Source organism: Myotis brandtii, unplaced genomic scaffold (assembly GCF_000412655.1).
Source record: "Myotis brandtii unplaced genomic scaffold, ASM41265v1 scaffold1167, whole genome shotgun sequence".
Lineage (NCBI taxonomy): Eukaryota > Metazoa > Chordata > Mammalia > Chiroptera > Vespertilionidae > Myotis > Myotis brandtii.
This window is the reverse complement of record NW_005354039.1, coordinates 16,774-29,741: the sequence shown is the minus strand read 5'-3', so window position 1 is coordinate 29,741 and position 12,968 is coordinate 16,774. Positions and strand designations below refer to the sequence as shown.

The 12,968-nt window shown below is 59.2% G+C and overlaps 1 protein-coding gene across 12 annotated transcripts in view; it reads left to right on the top strand.

Annotated features, from left to right (window-relative positions):
- The window catches only part of RAP1GAP2 (RAP1 GTPase activating protein 2), a 234,108-nt gene extending 221,146 nt beyond the window's left edge, over window positions 1-12,962 (top strand). For 11 of the 12 annotated variants that reach the window (XM_014529236.1, XM_014529230.1, XM_005858289.1 and 8 more), the window contains 8 exons: window positions 1,569-1,706; window positions 3,126-3,244; window positions 6,136-6,249; window positions 6,445-6,562; window positions 6,977-7,103; window positions 9,840-9,916; window positions 10,291-10,329; window positions 11,000-12,962. In XM_014529236.1, the coding sequence (XP_014384722.1) occupies window positions 1,569-1,706; window positions 3,126-3,244; window positions 6,136-6,249; window positions 6,445-6,562; window positions 6,977-7,103; window positions 9,840-9,916; window positions 10,291-10,299 (702 nt within the window). In that variant the 3' untranslated portion in view covers window positions 10,300-10,329; window positions 11,000-12,962. The remainder of the gene's footprint in view (window positions 1-1,568; window positions 1,707-3,125; window positions 3,245-6,135; window positions 6,250-6,444; window positions 6,563-6,976; window positions 7,104-9,839; window positions 9,917-10,290; window positions 10,330-10,999) is intronic. The other variant, XR_001359646.1, reaches the window with a different exon arrangement.
- Window positions 12,963-12,968: the final 6 nt, after the last annotated feature.

Genomic DNA, 12,968 nt, shown 5'->3' with positions numbered 1-12,968 from the left:
GGGCCAGACAGTGGCTCTGCCAGCAAGGAGCATGGGGGGAGGAGGGGGATGGCACTTGTATGTGAGCAACTAGTAATGTCTGCATCCGTGAGTCTTTGCATATGGCTCTGAGGCCGTGGGGGCCCGGACAGCTGGTTAACACAGCGGGAGCACCCACGGGCCTGGGCCTTTTCCGTTGCCCTAATTTTAGGAATGTCTTGTTTCCCTGCTGCCTGTGCACTCCTTGGAGGCAGGGGCCATGTCTCATATGTCTTTGACTCCCCTCCTGCAGTTCTCCCAGTTTCTGGCAGGGCTGGGCACACAGGAAGCACATGACAGATGCTCACTATTAACAAGAAGAGTAGCCACATTGGTTGGGTACTTAGTATGTGCAGGGTGCTCTGCTACGAGCTTTATAGGTGTGGCCACCTGGCCGCATCATCGAGGGACTGAATGAGTGGTCAAAGGGAGTGATGTGGGGTTTGGGGGATCCCGGAGAGAAACTTCCCTTCCTAGAACTCGTGTCGTCTTCGAAGGCCTTCAGGACCAGGGAGCATCGTCCACATGGTAGGTGGAAGCCTCTAGGACTTCCCATGTCAGGAAATCCTCCCTTGGGTCCGGGTGGGATCTGTCTGCCTCACTCTAACCATCCCCTTGGGTCAGGTTCCAGAGCAACGCAGGCGGCCTGCAGAGCCCTGCTGAGCAGCCTGAGAGCAGCTGGCACCTCCCAGCTCTCTCCCTGCTGTGGGCGCGGCAATCTTCATTTTAATGTTCTCATCCTTGCATGCACTGGGACCGGTGGCTATCCCGGTTGTCCCCTCCTGGACACTGTGCTGTGTACAGATGGGTCCTTTGTTCTTTGGTGGCCCTAAGTGGGCACAGGGCTCCACGCGGCCTGAGCAGTCCGGGCCCTCTGAGGCCTCACGCCTGGAGTCTGAGAGTGCATGTCCTGTGTCAGCAGCGGCACCAGCTGTGGGCTCATCGTTAGCTGCTGCGAGTGTGGCATGGCTCCGTGTCAGACCCGGGAGTGCTCTGGCCACAGTGCACCAACTGCGAACATATTCCAAGTTGTACCAGGCACACGTTGGGGTGACAGCAGAAGGGATACCCAGTGTTTAAATATAGAAGGACGCTTAGTTTTCTGCTGCTGGGACCATATCATTCCTGGTTTGCAGGTGAGGAAGCTCAGGCTTGGTAAGCTCTCCAAGCCCCACTTTCCTTCCCCGTAACAGCCTCTGTCCACCTCGCAGGGCATCTGGGGCGCTGACCCCTCAGACTCTTCTGTCCAATGTCCTCCCTCGCCTCTGCCTGCAGAGCGCCACATGCCCAGAGCATGTGACAGTCCTCTGCAGGCCGTAGTGATTAGCATGTGGGCTGCCGAGAGAGCGCCACATGCCCAGAGCATGTGACAGTCCTCTGCAGACCGTAGTGATTAGCATGTGGGCCGCCGAGAGAGAGTGTGTGCGCGAGTGTGTGTGCACATGTGCGCACAGAGCCCGGAGTGTGTCTGCAGACCCCACTGAGGCAGCGGGGTCATCTGGAGAGGCCTGGCTGCAACTCTCAGGCCCCCCCACCTGCTGTCCCCACAGAGGGCCATCCGCGTGCGCAGCCACTCCATGGAGACCATGGTGACCAGCCAGAAGAAGCCGCACAGCGGGGGCCTCCCCGGCAGCCTCAGCGGGGGCATCTCCCACAACAGCGTGGAGGTCACCAAGACCACCTTCTCGGTGAGTGTCTGCAGGCTCTGGGGCCCCCCGGCCGTGGTGGGGGGAGGGGTGTGTTCACCCAGGCCTGGGCCAGGTGATCGGCAGGGCGAGCTGGATGATGGGGAGGGAAACTGAGCCTCCAGCCAGGCAGCACTTGGGGCTGGCCCAGACCGGAGCCCACCTGTGGTCCCGCTCTCTGAGTTTCCTTGACACCTGGGCCCCCTCGGGACCAACCCTGCGCAGTGGCCCTGGGTCCTGGGCCTGTGAGAGGGCCCTCCCTTTGTTATTCCTAACGACAGGTGGCTGCCCCTGCTTGCTGTGCAAGGGGCACTGAGCTAAGTAACTCACGGTCCCTGTGACAGCTGTGTGAGGGAGGTGCTGGGTGCTGTCCATTGTACATCCGAGAAAGGGGAGGCCCAGAGAGGTTAGGCAACTTGCTGGAGGTCACCCAGCAAAGCCGAAGAACTGGGCTTCGCGTGTAGGCCGCCCAGATCCTAAGTCTTTGTTCCTAATCACTGTGTACAGTTCCAAGAAAAGAGAGCCTGGCCGGTCCGGGGGTTTGGGTCTGGTCAGCTTGCACCAGGAGCCGGCCAGGTGAGGGGGCCAGAGTCCCTCTTTTGATAAAGCAAAGTGGCTGTGGATTTGTGCACGTTGGGGGTTTTCTTGTTCTTTTCTGTCGTAGCAGAACATACCCACCACGATATTGGCAATTGGTATTGTGAATGATCTTGTGTAATTCATTTGATTCACCAAATAGTGTTTTCATAGCTGTTATCTTGTTCCTCCCAGGGGGTCTGTGAGGTGAGCAGGCAGGGCAGTTCTCTCCAATCTGTGGCTGAGACCGGGGCCCAGAGAATTCGTCCACTTGCCCAAGGTTGCACCGCATGGGAATGGCAAACGCCGGGGCCGGCCTGGCTTAGAGGCCTGGCGGGCTCCCATCTCCCCCTTCTCATTCTGCCGCTCTCCGTCCGTCGTCCCCCACACGTGGCAGAAGCAGAGCCACGTGCTTGGCAGGCTCCCTCTGCCTGTGGGTGCGTGTGGACCTCATGCTTGTCCTGCCAGGGGTTTGTCCTCCCAGGACTCTCTCAGCTTTGTGGTTCCCAGTCTGTGACCCCCTCAGGCATCCTGTCCTCTCAGTATATGGGGTTCTCCTTAGGGTGGCCCTGACCCCAAGTTCCTCCAGGAATTCTGTTGTAGTGGATTGTTACCCGGGGCCGTAAGGGTTGGGCTAAGAACACAGGAAAACAGGCTGCAGGTCATACATAGTTCCTGCTGCACAGACCCCACCCTTCCCAGCTGTCTCGTTTCTGGGGATCTCTCCAGACCAGTTGTGGGGCGCGGGGGGCGGTGCACAGGCTCTTTGTAGACCAGGAAGGGGGGTGAAGGGAAGGAGACCTGGGTTTGGGGCGTGAGCGCTCATTCTGGTGGTCTCGTTGGCAGCCTCCAGTGGCGGCGGCAACTGCCAAGAACCAGTCGCGGAGCCCCATCAAGCGGCGGTCGGGGCTCTTCCCCCGTCTGCACACGGGCTCTGAAGGCCAAGGGGACAGCCGGACACGGTGGTGAGTGTCCAGCGTGGCGGGGGTGAGCTCCCTCGGGAGGGCTGGGCGCAGCCTCAGCTTCGAGCGATGGCTTCCTTCTTACCCTGGTCCCCACGTCAGGCCCCCGTGTCCCCCGTCACTCATTCAGTGCTGTGTCCACTCGGCAGCTTTGCGGTCCCTGCACCCGACAGTCAGAGGGGCTCTCCTCACAGTCTGGCCCCAGCTGGAAACGCTGCTCAGAGTCGTTTCTCTCTGTGCTTCCTTTTGCAAAGCTCACTCAGATGTCCTCCTTATGGAGGCCTTCCCTGATTCTGACAGCAGAGTTCGTGGAACCTGCCTTTGGGCTTCCAGAACTTCCTCCCTCCCTTCCTTCCTTCCTTCCCCCTCTCTCCCTCCCTCCCTTCCTTCCCCCGGCTCTTTTTCCCCCATTGCCCCCTCCACCCCACTCCTACCCCCTCCCAGGCCTTCACTGCACTACTGTCTGTGTCCCTGGACTGTGCGTATGTGCGTATAGGTTCTCTGGTTAATCTCTTCCCACCCCTCCCCCTCCCTCTGAGCTCTCTCAGTCTGTTCCATGTCTCCATGTCGGTTTGTTGGTCCGTTTATTCTGTTCATTAGATCCCACCTGTAAGTGAGATCATGTGGTAGCTGCCTCCCTCTTTCTGACTGGCTTCTTTTGCTCAGCATAAAACAAAGGGGAAAGTAAGCAGACGGGACTACATTGAACTGAAAAGCTTCTGCACAGCAGGAGAAGCCACCCACAAAATGAAGAGGGAGCCCACTGTGTGGGGGAACATATTTGCCAATGATACATCTGATAAGGGGTTAATTTCCAAAAATATGTGAAGAACTCGTACGGCTCAACAGCTCGCATATCCTACTTCCCCTGTTCTTGCTAAATGTCTTTCTGATCCTTCAGTCAGTGAGCACACCTGGTGTTTAGTTCCGAGCAGCATCCCTCGAGTGCCGGGCGTGTGGGGCTCAGTGCTCAGACAGGAGCTCCAAAGACGCAAACCTGCCCTCCAGGAGCTTATAGTCTCGGGAAGGAAAGGGAGGCAGCAGGTCGACCTCCACGTGTACAAGTTGTCTTCCTGTAGCCCTGGCTGTGGCCCCAGCCGCCGGGCCTGGGCACACAGGACGAGGGCGGTGATGCAGGAGGATGGAGAGCTCTGTTTGGAAGCTGTGTGTGTGAGTGAGTCCTTGTGGCCCACTCAGCGGGGAGACCCAGAGCTCTGAGTGGTCAGAATTGCTGGTCTTGAGCTTGGGGGAGAGGCGGTGACTGGAGAAGGAGAGGTGGGAGTCACTGGGGGAGGGGGGCGGGGAGGTGGTGCTTAAGATGAATCAATGAATACGCTCCCCCAAGGGGGTGTGGAGAATGCCTGGGGAGCACCAGCACTTAAGGGCAAGTGGAGAAGGAGGCAGAGCCAGGGGAAAAGACAGGGAAGGTAGGGGAGCGAGGAGGAAGAGAGGAGGGGAGGGAGGGCCCTCAGAAGCCGGGGCAGGAGACACTGCAGGAGGGAGGTCCGCAGTGGCAGCCGAGCAGAGAAGTCTAGCACAGGGGCCCCAACCCCTGCTGGGTGGACACTTAGGAGGTCCCTGGTGACCTCGTTAGAAGTACATCGAGGCACTTCATGCCTCCAGGATGGTTTTTATAAGAAAGGCAAGAAGGAAGTGTTGGCAAGGATGTAGGGAAATTGGAACCGAGGATGTAGAGAGATTGGAACCCTCGTGCATTGCTGGTGGGACTGTGAACTGGTGAGGCTGCTTTAGAAAACAGCCTGGCAGCTCCTCAGAGGGTTAACCGTGGAGTTGCCATAAGGCCCAGCAGTTCCACGCCAGGTGCATGCCCGAGGGAAAGAACACGCGTGTCTGCATAAGCACCGCACACGGATGTCCGTGGCAGCGTTGTCATAGTAGCCCCCAGTGGAAATGGTCCACGTGCCCATCCAAAAAGTGGAGTATTATCTTGCAGTAAAAAGGAGTGAAGTGCTGAGGGACACAGGCTACAACATGGATGAGCCTTTAAAACACTAGCCACTCACAAAAGAAGCCACTCACAAAAAAGTCCAACCATATTGTATGGCCCCATTCATAGGAAATGTCCAGAAGAGGCAAATCCATAGGGACAGGAAGTAGATTCTGTCAGGGGCCAGGGCGGGGAGGAATGCGAGTGGTTGTGAGTGGGTCTGGGGTTTCTTTGAGGGGGGGGTAGGAATGTTCTAAAATTAGATGGCGGGCATGGTCGTGAATATACTAAAAACCACTGAATCGCACAGTTTAAATGGGTGAGTTGTATGTGGATTGTATCTCCATGAAGCTGCCACGAAAATAAAAGTACATTAGGGACAGGGCCCCAACAGTGGGCACTGAGCAGCTAATGGGCAGCGTTTGTGGCCTTTGTTAAACTGCAGAAGGTAACCCTCGGGCCCGGCTGCGAGTAGCCTATTTACCCAGAAGCCCTTCCCAGCACTCAGCGCACGCCTCCGGGGAGCGCATTTTGTAGCCTGTGTGAAGGGTGTCCCCTGGCGTTCTGCAGCCCTGGCCCCGCCGGCGCCCCGAGGGGTGCGTGTGCGCTGGCTGTGATGGTGGATGTCCCAGCCCTCACTCCATCCCCTCTGTGGCCCGCCCTTGACCTAAATAAAGCTCTGCCAGCTGGGATGGACTTGGGCTCAGGGGCATCAAGCCGGGACTCCTGCCTGGTAGCTCTGGACTCTCACCCAGGAGCCTGCAGGGGACCCTGGGAAAGCAGAAGACCCTGTTGTCTGATGGGGGCAGGGGTGGGATAGATGTCCTGGTGGCCGTGCTCTGTCGGGGATGCTGTGACCCCACAGGCCCCCATGGTGCAGTCTCGGGCCTGGGGGTGAGGTGGGGGTTGGGAACCGGCTCACCCGTCTTCATCCTCATCTCCCCAGCGACAGTGCATCCAGCAACCCCAAGACTGTGGACGGCGGGCACTCTTCTCAGGAGATCAAGTCTGAGACCTCGTCCAACCCCAGCTCTCCGGAGATCTGCCCCAGCAAGGAGAAGTAAGAGTGAGGGTGGGGAGGCGGCTTCAGCCCCGCGGGCCCTGGAATAGGTCTCTGCTCCGGCATCTCCCGCTTTGGGATCTCCGTGGAATGCACAGCCCGCAGGCAGGCCCATGGGGAGCCACTCAGTCTGTGCGGGGCCTGCCCTGCCCTCGGCCCCCGCGTGTGACCAGGGCCGCCTTCCCGCCCCTGCAGGCCCTTCATGAAGTTGAAGGAGAACGGCCGGGCCAACATCTCCCGCTCCTCCTCCAGCACCAGCAGCTTCAGCAGCACGGCCGGGGAGGGCGAGGCCATGGAGGAGTGTGACAGTGGGGTAGGTGCGGCCTGGCCAACCTGGGCCCACGCTCTGGGTGTTAAAATAGCTCCGGTGGGCAGAGCCCCCTCCCGGCTCCGGGGAGAGCGGGGAGTATGGAAACAAGAGGTGGCACCCCCAGCCGTCTCCACCCTCTGGGAGCGGTGGTTCGGGGTCTCCCTGGGGTGACAGAGGAGCAGCAGCGGCAGAGGGTCAGAGGTCAGGCTGAGCGCGTCCCTGCCGTGGGGTTCCTGGCTGGAGAGGAGAGGGCTCAGCTCTGCAAGGGTGTGGTCAGGGGCACTGCCTGGGGGTGGAGGGGAGCCAGGGCTGGAGGCAGCAGGAGGAAAGAGCGTGTCCCAGCGGGCAGTGGGAGGCAGGGGCCGCCCGGGTCAGCTGAGGGTGGGCCCGCCTCGCTCACCCGGCCTCTCTCCCCAGAGCAGCCAGCCGTCCACAACCTCGCCCTTCAAGCAGGAGGTGTTTGTCTACAGCCCGTCCCCAAGCAGCGAGAGCCCCAGCCTGGGGGCAGCCACCACCCCCATCATCATGAGCCGGAGTCCAACAGGTCGGTGTGCACCCCGTGGTGTGCACCATGCAGCCAGGGCAGGGGCTGTGCCCTGAGCACTGTTTGTGGGGCGCCGGCCCCAGGCGTCCGGAACTGGCCAGTCTCGGTCCAACCCCAGTGTGAGGCCTTGAGCTCTGCTCCCTCACTGCGTCTGCTCATCAGCCTCCAGGGCCTGTTCTTGCCCTCTCGTTACTCACGGGAGCCGAGCTCAGAGAGGAGTTGGGACTGTGAGTCGAAAGCCGAGATTTTTTCCACGGACCTCGCGCTCCTCCCCATCACCGACTCAGGGCCCCCATCACAGCGATGGTCCTCCAAATGCAAGGGTACCAGGTGGGAGAGCGTTGCAGGTGGAGGGACAGCACATGAAAGGCCTGCAGGGAACTGAGAAGCCGTGATCTGGAACCACATGTGGGTCAGTGGGGCTGGAGTTCACAACGGTGACAGGGGACAGGTGAGAGAGGAGACAGTGTTAGGGGACAGGGCCAGGGTGACGGGGGACAGGTGAGAGAGGAGACAGTGTTAGGGGACAGGACCAGGGTGACGGGACAGGTGAGTGAGGAGACAGTGTTAGGGGACAGGGCCAGGGTGACGGGATAGGTGAGTGAGGAGACAGTGTTAGGGGACAGGGCTAGGGCTGCCCCTGGTGAGGATTTAGGCTTTATCCCACAGGCAGTGGAAGCCATGGAAGGTCTTAAGTCTTTGAAGGTTCTTAAGTAGAGAAGCGCCATCTGGGGTTGAGAAAGACCATTTTGTGGCTGCAGCTGGCCCAGGAGGAAGGATTGGTGGGAGCAGGTGCAGGGGGAAGATCAGCGAGGGTCACAGTGAGTGGTGAGGGGTGATGGGCCATGGAGTGTGGGGTGATGGAGCATTGGGTTCAAGAGATGCCAAGGAGGTAAAATCTTTGGGGCTCAGTAGTGAGGGCTTCAGGGAGAGCAAGGAGTCTGGGCCTCTTGGGGTTCTGGGATCCCTGCAGTTGGACAGAGTAGGAGGAGCCGGCTCTGGGGAGAGGGTGAAGGGTTGGCACCTGAGGGGCATGTAGGTAGACGTGCCTGGTAGGCACTGATGGGCTCTGTGGGTGCCTAGAAGTCAGAGTCTTGGTCCCACCCTCCAGGAGGGCAGCACAGTGGGGCGGGGGGCAAGCACAGGAACCTGGGTCCACCACTTATGAGCGATGTGACATTGGACATGTTACTCAGCCTTTCCATGCCTCAAATACTGGAAGAATATTTACTCAATTTTTTGTGCTATTCACAATGCTATAGACACATACACTTTCACATTGAGTCTATATTACTAATACTAGAGGCCCGGTGCACGAATTCGTGCACGGGAAGGGTCCCTCTGGGTGGCCTGCAGGGGTGGGGCCGAAACCTGCAGTCCAGCGCCTCCTGCAGCTCCTACCTGCTGCTCCCACTCATCCCAGGCCTACTGTGCCTGCTGCGGGCTCGCGCCCAGTCAGTCCCGATCAGGGGAGGCTGCTGCAGCAGCGCTCGCCAGCCATGACCCCTGCGTCTGGCGCTCTCCCAAGGGAGTGGCCTGTGGGATCTGGCTGAAACCAGCTCTTTGACATCCCCCGAGGGGTCCCAGATTGCAAGAGGGCGCAGGCCAGGCTGAGGGACCCCACTGGTGCACGACTGGGCCAGGGAGGGACCACGGGAGGGCTCCAGGGCATGTCCGGCCTATCTCGCTCAGCCCTGATCAGCTGGACCCCAGCAGCAAGCTAACCTACGGGTCAGAGCATCTGCCCCCTGGTGGTCAGTGCATGTCATAGCAACTGGTTGAGCAGCCTTAGCATATCATTAGCATATTATACTTTGATTGGTTGTTCTGCTGTTTGGTCTATTTGCATATTATCCTTTTATTATATAAGATTCTCTCTATTAGTTTCTGAAGTCTCAACAACAAAACAGCAGATCAAGTTGGTTTGTAGCATTTGCTGATCTCAAGCCACCAATGTGACTGGCGTAAATAACCTTAAATGAATAGGGAGTGGTAAAATGTAGTGAAATAGCAAGGAAGTGATGACTTTTGAGTATTTATTACCTTTGACGAATATCACTTAATTATAAGTTTATAATTAATTTTTTTTTAATCCTCACTGGAGGATATTTTTTCCATTGATATTTTTTTTTTAGAGAGAGTGGAAAGGAGGGAGGAAGAGAGAGAGGGAGAGGAACATTGATGTGAGAGAAATAACATCGATTGGTTGCCTCCCACATATGCCCCAAACTAAGGCTGGGGATCAAACCTGCAACCCAGGTACATGCCCTTGACCAGGAATCACTCAGGCTGACACTCTAACCACTGAGCAACCGGCCGGAGCTAAGCTCGTGACTGTGTGTGTACAACCAGCTCACAACATTTGTGAAAATGTAAGGGTTGGCTCTTGTGAATTGGTGCATCAGCTAGAGCAGTGGTCGGCAAACTGCGGCTCGCGAGCCACATGCGGCTCTTTGGCCCCTTGAGTGTGGCTCTTCCACAAAATACCGACTTCTGCGCATGGGCCACGAAGTTTCAATCGCACTGTACGTGCGCGCCCACACGTGGTATTTTGCGGAAGAGCCACACTCAAGGGGCCAAAGAGCCGCATGTGGCTCGCGAGCCGCAGTTTGCCGACCACTGAGCTAGAGTGTCTCGTGGAGAGGAGGCGTCCCTTCTGGCCTCCCTGCCCAGTTCCCCAGCAGCCCATGACCTCCACAGCCCCACCCTCTTCATGGGCATTCTTCTTTTTCCTAGATGCCAAAAGCAGAAATTCCCCGAGGTCAAACCTGAAATTCCGCTTTGATAAGCTCAGCCATGCGAGCTCCAGTGCGGTAAGGATCTAGGGGTGTGGAGGTGGCAGGGGGAGCCTCCCGCAGCCCACAGTCCAACCTCCTCCAAGCCAGCCTTCCTGCCCCGGGCACCTCACAGCGGGGGGAGGAACCTCTGGTCCATCTGGGGTGAGGCTGTTGGTCCCGTGTGGTGCAGGCACAGCCCGGGGGTCTCCAGGCACCTCTGCCCCACGTGCTATGTTAGAGCCACGCCCTCGGACACACACAGATGTGAGGTGTGAATGGTTGGCTCCCGGGGCCTCGGGTCCCTCCCGAGCTCACCGGAGAGTTGAGAGCTGGGCGCACAGAAGGTGCAGTCGGTAGGGGTTGTGCTGTCTAGTTTTGTAAAACTCTTGCCTGGATTTTTCTTGAAACAGGGTCACTAATGCGAAAGAGGAGTCCTTCACCTGTCAAAGGTGGGTCAAGTGTTTGTCCTGCTGTGGCCACGGGGCCTGATAGCCCGACACTGTCCCCAGACCCTGACGGCTGGGGAGGGTAGTCGCCTCTTCTGAAGCCTCTGTGATGGGGCCCAGGATGGGAGGAAGGCGGGTGGCCGAGGTGTGGAGGGGAGGGGTTGTTTGGATCTGGGCTGGACTCACTGAGTTGTCCTCCCCGAGTGTCCAGAGATGCCTCAGCACCCTGAACACTGCGCGGGTGCCCCAAGGGAGGACCCTGCTGGCAGCCACAGCCGGCCGGGGCGGGCAGGAGTCTGTGGTTTTCAGCAGATCGGGCCTGGGCCCAGCTCCCCCCAAGGCCCCTCTGGTTTCCCCTCTGCTACGGGGCTGCAGGGCTGAGAGTCACAGTTGGAACCAAGGGGAGGGGCAGAGCTGAGCCCCTTTATACAAACCTGATCTGTAGGAAAGCAGGTGAGCTGGGGGTGCCGGCACGCTCAGCTCCCATCCTGCACTGCAGACCCTGTTCACCAGGTTCCTGCCATGCCCACCTGCTCGGCTGTCTGACGCCGGGCACCCTGTGTGGGCCCCTCCTGTCCGCGCATATCCATGGGCTGTGGCCATGGGCACATGTGTCTGCCCTTCCTCCCTTCACCCAGTGTTTGATCGCCTCCCTCTTTCTTGTCTCCTCCAGGGAAGCCCCGATTCTGTCTTGGAGAAGGCTCCTATCCTAGCAGTTTGGGGGTGCCATTCACTACTCTGACCGTCACAGGCCTGTTGCTCCATCAGCCACCTGCCCACCAGACCAGCTATCTGTCCCAGTGCCCCGACCGGCACAGCCCTGCCCGCTCCTTTGCCAAGACACCCTGCGAGCCCCTCCCCATCTCTGGACAAGACGTCATTCCTCCAGGCTCCCCTGCTCCTGACCCCCCATGTGCTATGTGTCTGGGTCATTTGTTACCTTGTTTTTGTCTGCAGCAGCCAGTGTTGGGTGAGCAGGGATCTGGGTACTGGGGACTCAGAGAGCCGAGAGGCAGAGCCTGGTGGTGGTGGGGGTGTAGCAGAGGCCCAGAGGGGACTGCGCCTGGGGAGGGACAGCGCCAGGTCCTGGCAGGCAGGCATTTTGTGCTGCTGGAGGGAGCACTTTTCCAGGAGCCGAATCTATAGCTCCTGGAAGATGTCCTGGTAGAAGTCGGCTCTGTCGCTCCCAACATCTGTTTGCTTCTGTGCTAGGAGCTTCTTCCCCATCTGCTGACGGCTGCCAGGGCCTCTGTCCCTACTGCCCGGGCATGGCCGGGTGAAGCTGCCACAGGGCTGGGCATGTGGGAGTGGGCACCACACTCTTCCTCACGGCCTCATTCACACAGGCTCCTGTGTGGTTGCTGTGGGCGAGGCCGGAGCCAGTCTCTCCCTTTGAGCAGATGCTTTTCCCACGAAGGGGTGGGCGCCAGGAGAGGAGGAGCTGGGAGGGAGCGAGGCAGTGAACGCCTGGGCCTTGGCTGGAGACCCTGAGACCCAGGCCAGGATCCCTGTCCTGTTGGTGGCGGAGGTTCGTAGGTTTGTGGGGAGTCACTGCAACCCACCTCTTGGTGAGAGCGGGGAGGTGAGGTGGGAGGACTCAGGTGCGGTCAGGCCTTGGTGTGGGTGGAGAACTCAGGTGAGGGGAAGGGGCGGCCTCCTTCTGCGTTTATGTTCTGGCATCTGTGGGAGGCCCAGTGCGGCCTGGGGGCTGTGCCCTTTGGCTCTGTCGGGCTCGATCCCCCCCTTTTGCGCCCTCCCCCCCCAGTCTCCTCTTCCCCTCCCCCGCTGTGGGGCTACAGGCAGCTGTCACATCGGTGGGATTCCTGCAGCCTGGGCCCCAGCTGGTGCAGTTGAGACACCTTCTGCCAGGGCCCCTCAGCCGGAGCCACCTCCCCGGGGAAGAGCCAGCGCCACATTCTTCCTCGAGGCTCTCTGTGGGCAGCCCCCTCCTGGCTGCTCACCACCCCCGAGTCTTCGGGGGGTTTCTGGGTGTCCTCCAGGTACAACGGAGTCTGAAGAGCAGACCCTGGAGGTGCTGCGGTTTCAGGTGCCCCTGGGCCCTCTGTGACACGGGCTGCCAGGCCCTCACGGGCGGATGACAAGGTTTCCAACCCGACGCTCTATGTGCAGCGGGTCTGGGCTGATTCCCGAGTCGAGGCATAGAAACGTTACCCCTGCTGTTGTGACGGTTCCCCATTGCTTTAGCAACGAGAGCCAAACCTCGGGCCCTCGTCCCCCACTCACGTGGACCCTGGGGGATCCTGTCTGCAGGCTGGTGGGCCTCTCCCCTCACACTGTCTGGGAAACGTGTTTACTTCAAGTCCTAGCCCCGTAGAATGTATTCTAGTTAGGAGGTCAGCACATGTCTGCGTAGAGTGGATTAAACGTTCCTGCAGCAGCACACGCTGCTGCGACGAGGCCGGCAGGTCCTGGCAGCGTCCTGTCGGCTGGGTTCCTGAAGGAACTTGGAAGGTCGAACTGCATTTCTTTAAAAACAACCCCAGGCTTCTGGCTTGCTTCTCTGGAGAGCTGGTGTTTGCAGCTGCTGGGTGGTGGTGCTGTGTTCGTGGTCTGGGGGGTCCTCTGGGGTTTCCAGGTGGTCCCCACTCTGTCCCGCTTGGGAACCTCATACCCACCTTCCC